General features: G+C 36.9%; 1 protein-coding gene across 1 annotated transcript; it reads left to right on the forward strand.

Annotated features, from left to right (window-relative positions):
- The first annotated feature begins 3,696 nt into the window (after window positions 1-3,696).
- Window positions 3,697-9,674, forward strand: LOC107654449 (nuclear ubiquitous casein and cyclin-dependent kinase substrate 1-like). Its single transcript, XM_016441517.1, has 8 exons — window positions 3,697-3,952; window positions 5,740-5,789; window positions 5,985-6,081; window positions 6,370-6,416; window positions 6,503-6,655; window positions 6,902-7,054; window positions 7,278-7,433; window positions 8,190-9,674. The coding sequence occupies exons 1-8, from the start codon at window positions 3,936-3,938 to the stop codon at window positions 8,429-8,431; spliced, it is 915 nt and encodes a 304-aa protein (XP_016297003.1). The 5' UTR covers window positions 3,697-3,935; the 3' UTR covers window positions 8,432-9,674.
- Window positions 9,675-10,092: the final 418 nt, after the last annotated feature.

Below are 10,092 nucleotides of genomic sequence, written 5' to 3' on the forward strand. Positions count from 1 at the left end.
GTAAACATAAAACCATGTCTACATTTGTGATCGGAGAAATGACAAACAACAAGCGCTACTCTACACTGCTCAAAACTCGCGTTTGAATCATCAGTGGCAAATTCTTTAAATGTGAAAACGTACTTACAGTCTGTGAGTCAGAACAGCCGGCATTGTAGTCTACTCTACCAGGATCAGGAAACAGTCCTCCATAAAATGCGCTGCACACATCTGAATATTTGGGTTGAACTGTTCTGGAACAGTGTTGTAAATACAACTTAACCACTGATTTCTAGTCGTGTCTTCTTTTGGAAGGCCAAACAAAGTAGTTTCGCTTTCACAACGAAACACACGGCAACAACAATACTACAGCGAGAATCAAAGTTATGCCTTCTTTCTTTACAAATCTTCCCACATCGTGACGTAGATATGTGGGGGCGTGTTAGAACGAGCCGTTTTAGGTAGGCGTGGTTGACTCTTAACTTTTATAAAGAATATCTCTTTGGATTTGAGACTTTAGTCTTTGCAACTTTAGAGATCTTCTTTATGCACCGAGAGCTTGTAACACTCCAAAGAGAAAGGAAAATTTGAAATCGCATCATATGACCCCTTTAATGAAATTAGTGCATTAATTGCCAAAGAACAAAACAACCTTTTATATTGAATAAAGTGTACAGCTCTGAATTCACATGAAATACATACATACAGTGGCTCCAAAAAGTATCTGTAAAATAAAAAAAAGCACAACCATCACTGCATTATACCTTTTCGTAAAATATGTTGCATGCTTTAATATAAATGGCTCTTGGTTTGATATTTTGTGCTGTAGACACTGACATTTGTAAGCATGGCTTAAGCACACAATTTTATTTTTATTTTTTTTGTAGTCAGGTAAACAGATACTGCTTATTATATACAGAGCCCACATACAAAAATTACACAGTCAGACAGTTTTAGTAGAATCACAATGAATTTGCACATGAACTCATTTGAAGATCACACAGAAACACTAACACGGCATAACAGCTCTATTATTAAAAGATCCATATCTCTGTACAAAACTGGATTATAATTTCTACGCAAATCATATAGCAGTGCCATACTTCCCTCTTGTGTCCTTTTGTTAGCCTTGCAACTGTAGAGTTTTAGAAAAATCAAGTTTAAATCAAACGGACAGGCTACTAAGAGTTATTTACTTTTCTGGGTGCATTTAAAAATTGTAATTCGGGAAGTATAAACATGCAACCTGTTTCTACGAGATCCTTACCTGGATGAATCTCAGTAAATATGTCCAGGACACATTTCACCCTAGAAAAAATATGTATTTAAAAGACAAAACATATGTATTATAATCAAAATTATAATTTGCATTAAGAAAATTAAGCCTATTTGAGAACAATTAAGATTTTTGGATTGTGATGCTTTCATTTTATTTTCTGATTTATTATTGAAAAAATACAATCTTCTCAAATTCTTTTCACTTGTCTAAACAATTTACATTTTTTATAATTATTTTCTTTAGTTTATTTATTTCTCACAATACAAAAAAAAGTGATTGATTCTAAAAACATTCTCGATTTAAAAACAATTATTCTATTTATTTCTTTGAGAGGGCATGTAATGACAGGTTTAGTGAGATTCACCAACATTAAAGTTTAGTTCATACCAGATCAAATTAATTTTGACAAGCACCTTGTGTAACAGGAACTAGTGATTTCATTGCACTTTGCCCATAAGCTGTGAGCAAACACAAGTTTATGCATGTGGGCCCCACATCTGTATGGTGTTATAGCCTGTGCGAGGATTTTTTGTACATGTCCTACTTTTGTGACAGCATTTTGTCTTCGAATTTAGATGTGATTTCTGTGTGCACTCCAGGGAGAAAAGTGAGTGGTTGCTGTGGCAACAGATGACATGCATCCAAATAAACAAAAACAATATCAGATGACTGACCCTTGATAGCAGATTTCCTTTTCAGGAACTCATACAGAGATGCTTCGGAAGATTAGAAAAGGCTAAAGAAATGCAAACACTGATGGATGGGCAAATAAATAAATAAAACGGATGAGAATCATACCTGGTTGCCATGGAGACGTACCTTCTCCTCACTTCAATAACTGCTGAGCAGAGAGGATTCCAGGGTCTGCAGCGAAATATTGGGGGAATAAAGAGGAAGAAATCCTTTTCCCTGGAACAGAAATACAGTGAAATACACAGTCACTGCATTTCATGTATGCATAAAAATCCTTTGAAACGACATGCTAGATACATTGCTTATGCTGGAATACAGATGCCTTGCAGTCATGTGACTCTGGAGACTGAATGTCAAGCAGCCTGCATTGCTATTCACATTCATTTCCGTCAAAGAAACAAGGGTAAATGTTATTAAAGCTTTTATAATATAAACGCAAAAGAAGATCAATATTAACGTAATACATTATTACATTTGCAATCACATTTATTTTTTTTTTTTTCAATTAATATCAAGCTGGGGCACATTTTAAGGTAGAAGTCAGCTAAAATCAACACTTTGTGGGTCTGAAACCTTTCTAAACCCCATCTTTTCTAAGCTTTCAAACCGCATATTAATTTACGCAAACTTCATTTCAGAGAAAAAAAACAACAAAAGTGGACAATAACAAACTAGGATCATTTCTGAGCCATGAAGCACATTCATTTCCGTCAAAGTAACAAGGGTAAATGTTATTAAAGCTTTTATAATATAAACGCAAAAGAAGATCAATATTAATGTAATACATTATTACATTTGCAATCACATTTTTTTTTTTCTTTTTCAATTAATATCAAGCTGGGGCACATTTTAAGGTAGAAGTCAGCTAAAATCAACACTTTGTGGGTCTGAAACCTTTCTAAACCCCATCTTTTCTAAGCTTTCAAACCGCATATTAATTTACGCAAACTTCATTTCAGAGAAAAAAAACAACAAAAGTGGACAATAACAAACTAGGATCATTTCTGAGCCATGAAGTCAACCAAATAAAGCAAACAGATCTGAGGGTAGATGGACTGGGATATTAGATTAGGTTTGATTACAGCATTTTATTTTTGTTGTGCGCTTTTCATTTCTTTCTTTCTGAGAAGAATCATCATTGGGCAAGACAAGGATTGTGAAAAGGCTAAAAAACAAAAAAAAAGTCAAATATACAAACGTATATTACTTCTCATCAAAATAATAATAGACATTATTAACATTCTTGCAATACAAATTTAAATGATGAAATGTGAACAATATTAGGCCTGACTACTGTTAGCATTACTATTTTTGCTATCATTATATTTGCAGTAATATTCTATGAATCATGATCTACTTAAAATCCCACTTTAGGTCAATAGCCAGCAAAACTGAATACTCTGTGGGTTTCAAACCTTCTGTTGTGCGCTCTCCCTTATATAAAGCGCACATTCATTTATATAAAGTTGATTTCAAAAGAAACAAACAACACAAAGTTGTTCTACACTTAAACTGGGACATCTTGCATATTGTACGGGCCTCTTTTTGTTTCTGAGCCATGCTGTTCAACCTATCCGCAAACGAGGGGGAGGGTAAATGCTTCAGAGACCCTATGTTTGACCGACAGCCACAAAACCCAATCCCAAATCAAACAGTCGTTCAAACGGACCAATAGCGTCGCTCTCTGGGCAAATCCAGCCGAGTGGGCGGAGCTTAAACACAAATGCCCGCCCACCATCCAATGGTTAGGTTGCGCGAAGGCTGCAGTTTCAGTTTGTTTTATTCACCATTTTGAGTAGCTGAAGGTAAAATTTAAACTAAATACTTTCGTAGAGCAGGAATATTTCCCGCATCGTTTAATTTTTTACCGCAGGGAGAGTGCGTTGGTTTTGCGACGTCACCCTCGTGTGTTTTAAAATACCACATTTTGTTTGCAGTTTCTTTTGCTCGTTCACAATTTTAACCTCTACAGTATTCCTGCAAAATGGCAAGACCAGTGAGGTACGTGGGTTTCCGTTCGTCCTGCTGATAGCTGCTGCATGCACACTGAGTTCTAGGCTTCACGCATGTGCCAGGCATCCTTAGGTTCTTGTTTAGAGCTCGATTTTGTAACATTTTGGCTCAATCGTGCATGCATTTTGCTCGTTGTCTCTTTTCCAAGTGGCGCAGGACTGTCTCTTTTATATTTACGGGCATATGTAGCACGTTTCTAACATGCATCCACCAGGATTCTGAAATCTGATATTCTTTGTGCATCACCTACCCACATTTCAGACTATATCTGTTGTGTGCGAAGCAATAAAAGGCTTCATGTTTCCTTGTAAGCCACTGAGAATATGGCTTCCCATTCATCCTCGCCAAAGCTTCAGGAGGGGTAATAAAATCCCACTGGAGGTGCTCATTGGCCCATTCGAGTGATTTTGCAACCTGTAATGCGCACATATTTGCGCAAATACCTCGGTAGTGCAGAAACAATAGATTGCGAAAGGCCGTTGGTGTTTTTTGGGTAGGGAAGCGCGTTTTTGAGGGATTTTTTTTGATGGTGGTAAATTAACACGACGTGGGTGGCGTCAGAGGGGGGCGGGGCGGCGGAGAGCGACCACACCCCCCGCTTGGAGTTCTGTGGAAAACGTTCACAAATTCATATTCACTCTCCACGTTTTGATTTCAGAAGACAACGGCGGATTAGTATATATATGACTGCGCGTTATTTGTGTCTGTAAAAGATGACCGAGGGCCGATATAAAAAGATTCAAATGTCGCGAACATGCAGATACTGTTATTACGATAAAACTTGAACTTAATATTAGCCAGGGCTGTTATTAAAAAGATTAATCAAGAAAATGATAGAGATTCTGAAATAATTCTTACAGTATAAAAAAAAAAAAAAAGTTGTTGCCAATAAGAATATGCGGAGACATTTCTTGCGAAATTAATTTTACAAGCTTAATTATTATTTTTAATGAAAATAAAGTAGTAAATGGCAAGATTCCTGCGCTATTTGAGGAAAATTCCGAGTTAATTTTTCAGTTTTTACTGTTAAAATAGATTTCATTCTGTATATTATCATGTGCTTTTTGAATTTATGATTAATTGCACTATGAAAAAATAGAACAAAATACAATTTCAGTTTTAATATTTCATGTTTAATTCAAACTTGCCATTTCTTTGTAATTATTTAGAAAATGTACTAGCAATTTCTGAGTGAAAACCGTTTCTACACAATTTCTTTTATTTCTTTTTGTAAATTGCACATTTCATTCAATATGTTAATGGCCATTTCTTTGTAATTATTAGTAATATTTATTAGCAATTTCTGAGTGAAAACTCCTTCTGCACCAATTTTCTTTATTTATTTTTGTAAATTGCGCATTTCATTCAATGTGTTACTTGCCATTTCTTTGTAATATTTACTAGCAAGTTCTGAGTGAAAACTGTTTCTACACCAGTTTTTTAAAGTGTATTGTAAATTATAATCCAAAAAAAGTCTTGTGATCCATCTAATTACTTAAAAGTAACTTGTGGCTCTTCAAGCATCTCAACACTGTGGGCCTGAGTGGTTAAATGGGACAAGACTGCAGTATTAATGAAACACTAATTGAGGAACTGTTTAACGATCATTAATTCAAGTAAACATAATGAAGCGAGGCATGCTAAATGAGCTTTAATGCTGACCACCTTCCGATGGTCTGTAAACCCTTAAAACATGAATTAACGTCACACGCACCGCTGCATCACAAATGTGTGCTTGGAAACTCTTGTTACAGTATTCTCTCTCTCTCTTACAGGAACAGAAAGGTGGTGAATTACTCCCAGTTTAACGAATCTGATGACGCAGGTAATTAAACCATCTCTAAAATGCATTGTTTTAGCTTTTCAGAAAAGTATTCATGTATGTCAGCAGTACTCTTTGCATGTTTGCTCAATATTGGCATCCAAGTATTCTGGAGGTCAATTCATGAGATGGTTTTAGCTAGTCGGTTTGTGCGATCGTGTACTTCGTGGTCCAATCCGCCTTCATTTCTGCCTCCAGATGAGGACTATGGGAGAGAAAAGGAAACAACCAAGAAGATACGTGCTCCACCTCGCGAAATCAAGCACAAGAAATCTAAGAATTCGCAGGAAGAGAGGTAAGAATCTGTCTATTTTCAGCTTTTGTGTAATTGATGAACAAATATTATCAGAATAATGCACTTTAAATCATTTTATATATGTATCAAATGGTGCAAATTAGTGAATTTCATGACTGGTTTTGTGTGTGTTCGGATCTCTGGGGATCGTGAACCTTTTTGAGATCCATTTTCTCCTTATGACCCACATATGCGGCAGTTAATTATAACTAGGAAATAATTACCACGCACTAGGACGTTCTCCTTCAAAGATCAAACTACTAACAAACCTTTTCTGTTGTCTTACAGCGAGGATTCCGAAGAAAAACTCTCCAAATCCAAAAATGATTCTGCAGGTAAATTGCGTTGAATTATTTCATCAACCGTAGGTGAGTTAGTGATTCATAAAAAGATGATTACGCTCTAATCTTGTGCTCTTCAGATGACTTCGGTAGCGATGAAGACAACGACTTTGGAGAGGAAGAGGGAGACGAAGATGGAGGAAGTGACTATGATGATAAAAAGGCCAAGAAGGGAAAGAAAGGAAAGGTGGAGAAGCCAGGCAAAAAGTCACTGAAGAGGAAACGAGGTGGAGGTGAGTCGCGGATCGACAAAAAATGTCACTTGCCCTTGAACTCTAATGCATTAACCATGAAGCACCAGATGTTAAACTATCAGCATTAAGTCTAGTCTTATTTTGGCCAAGATCTGCCCATTAAGACTGAATAAGATCATGTGATCCACATATGAAACAACCACGGTTTAGGAGTGCATGATGTGAAAATAGATGCAAATTAAATGAAGCATAAATGAAAATATGGGTGCATGATGTTCTCTGCAGATGATAGTGATGATGATAAAGAGGTGAGCAGGAAACCGAGGCAGGTGAGGCAGGCTGCGTCAAAGGCCGTGTCCAAACAGAGAGAAATCCTTCTGGGAGACGGAGGCAGTGAGGATGAGGACAAAGATGAGGAAAAACAACCATACCTGGACCGTAAGTGTGCTACTTTTTAACTGCACTGTTAAATATTTTTGTCACTTTGATTAAGCGTCATAATTATTATTGTTGCTCATCCTTGCAACTTTTTGTGAATTTTTTTTTTTTTAAGCAATTGGACTTGTGATTTTGGCCTGGCAAATGATAAACAATTGAACAAAAATTCCATTGAAGTCTTTTTGACTTAAACACCTGTATATTAAAATTTTCTCTGTTGCAGAAGAGTCAGGCAGTGATGAAGACTTCATGGTTGATGATGATGATGACAGCGACTATGGGCGCTCCAAAAAGAAAGGCAAAAAAGTAGTGCAGAGAGGAGGAAGGAGAGTGGAGAAGAAGGACAAGAAGTCCCCTAAACCCCGGCTAAAGGCCACAGGTAACCACTGGCGCTCTTGAGATTTTAGGGTATGGAAAAGAGCAGCTTGGACGTTCTTTAAAATGTCTCTTTTTGTGTTTCAAGGAACAAAGAACATAAGGGTTTGAAATGATCTGTAAATGATGTTAGCACAAAATAATGACACAATTATCATTTTTGGGTCAACTATTCCTTTAATTTTCTCATTTAAATCATGTATTGCTTAAAAAGGTTGTTAGTCTGACAAAGGCAGAAACACTTTGATGCTTTATGAAATGTACTACTTTAGTCACAAGGTGCGAGTCAGTAAGATTATTTTTGTGTTTTTGAAAGACGACGACTCGTATGCAAAGTATACCTCAAAAAAAAAAACCGGCAATACTGAGAAATAATTACTATTTAAAGTTTTCTATTTTAATATGTTAAAATGTAATTTATTCCTGTGATGCAAGGCTGAATTTTCAGCATCATTATTCCAGTCTTCAGTGTCACATGATCCTTCAGAAACCATTCACATATGCTGATTTGCTGCTTAAGAAACTATTCTTATTATTATCAATATTGAAAGCGGTTGTGGTGCTTATTTTTGTAGATACATTTTTTCACAATTCCTTGGTGAACAGAAAGTTCAAAAGAACAGCATTTATTTAAAATAGAAATATTTTGTAACATAAATGTCTTTAATGTCACTTTTGATGATTGCTGAATAAAAAAAAAAAACTCTTAATGACCCCGAACTTTTGAACAGGAGTGTAAACGTGTTTGTTTGTCCCTCAGTGAACCCTAGCCCCTTGAAAGGCAAAGGGAAAGGTCGCCCGAGTGCAGCTAAAGCAGTGGAGAAATCCTCGCCCAAAGACGACGAGGAACCCGAGAGCCCCCTTGAAGACGAGGAGGAAGAAGAGGTGGAGAAGAAAGAGTCTCCTCCATCCAAAAAGACAAAGGATGACGCCCCTGAAGACGAGGACGAAGACGAGGAAGAGGACGGCTCAGAAGAGGAGGCTCCATCTGGGGAAGACTAGCCATGTTATTCACGTCGTCCCTTTCTTCTATTTCCCTTTACACGCTTTCCTTTTTTGCTTTTTTAGTTTTTTTTGGGTTTGTTTGCTTTTCAGATTTGTTTCAGTGTCTATTGTGGCCTGGCTCAACGGTTTGAACTTTTATTTTATTTTCGTTTACCTATAATTTCCATATCGCAAAAGGACGTTTTCCCAGAAATTGCGAGCATATATATCTATATATATTATTCAGTAAAATGTGTCTGCATCTGTTTATTTATGGGTATATAATCTCGAGGGAAGCCCATCGTTCCAACCAGTAGCTTCGCTGCTCGCCCGGGGTAATCACAAAAAAAAAAAAGCTTTTGCGCTCGTTCATTTCAGTAACATGTATAAAGCTTAACATCCACTCTGCATTGTTGCGACCGATGGTCTTCATTCATGAAATTAATTGCTGTGTAAAATGCTCGTAAAACCATTCTTGCGTAAATTATTGCGACTAAGGGCCTCACTCATGCAGCGCAAAAAAAAAGTGTAAACGCAATTGTCTACAAACTGTTAGTCAATTCACTGCAGTTTGCACAAGATTGTGCTTGTGTTTAACAAACGAGGCCCAAATTGTTGCGTTCGGTTTTGCTCACAACACCGTATTTGCTGAAATGACCACAAAATACAGCAAGTTACCTATGAATAGTTTTGCAACAGTGTTTCCTGAATGAGATCCGATGCGTTTGTTGTCGCAGTCCGTAATAGTTCACAGCGTTTGTTTTGGTCGTGCTTATCCCAGGATTCGTTTTGTATTTATTCAACATGCGCTTTCAGCTCTTTACATGCGGATCATCAGCTGAAGATGGACAAACTGACAACTAATGCTCATGTTTTGAGAATTTCTTTCATCGTGGTACACACTTTATCCAGGGTTTGCTGTTCAGTTTGTGGTTTTACCTTTTAAATAAACGGTCTCGATTTGTGTAGTTTGAACCATAATGCAGTTAGCGTTTTAATAGAATATTCTGGGTTAGAAATGGGCCAAATTCTGTTTATGAAATCTGCAGAATTACCACAGAAAATAATTTGGATTCCTAACTCGGTTTGTTGTGCATCTACAATGGCACCTACCATTTGTAAGTGCGTTTCTGTTTTTTAGCAAACTGAGATATGAGAATATTTTCTGTGATGATCCGTTCTGCAGATGCCATCCATTGAGCTTAACTCATTTTGGACCTGGAATATGTTCATTTCTCTGTGATCTTTGTAATGTGCATTTGTTTTATTTTTTATATATATTTTTTCCCTCATCCACCAGATCATCTCGTATAAAGGCTGCAGTACGAATGCATTCATCTCTTTTCTCAAAAGAGGCACGCAGTGTGAGTGTGCTGAGATCAGGCCTATAATGGTTAATTGCATGGGAAGTTTCTGCCTTACAAAGCCTGTTTTTCGAGATATTGTACCGCAAAGCTAAATGTTCAGAAACCGCTGGTATCTTTGACTTGTGCCCGTTTTTGTCCAGAGATTGTATTGCCGAATGTTAAGGGATCTCTTCAACTGAGCAAATAACATTTTAAAAAGTCAAATATTGTTATTCTTCAGCCCTGGATCAGATGCGTTTGCAATCTCAGAGGCATATTTGTACTGTGAGGATGGAGAAGAATTGTACTATTCATACCTTATGTGTGTTTGCT

The sequence above is a fragment of the Sinocyclocheilus anshuiensis genome, unplaced genomic scaffold (assembly GCF_001515605.1).
Source record: "Sinocyclocheilus anshuiensis isolate Anshui unplaced genomic scaffold, SAMN03320099.WGS_v1.1 scaffold527, whole genome shotgun sequence".
Taxonomy (NCBI): Eukaryota; Metazoa; Chordata; class Actinopteri; order Cypriniformes; family Cyprinidae; genus Sinocyclocheilus; species Sinocyclocheilus anshuiensis.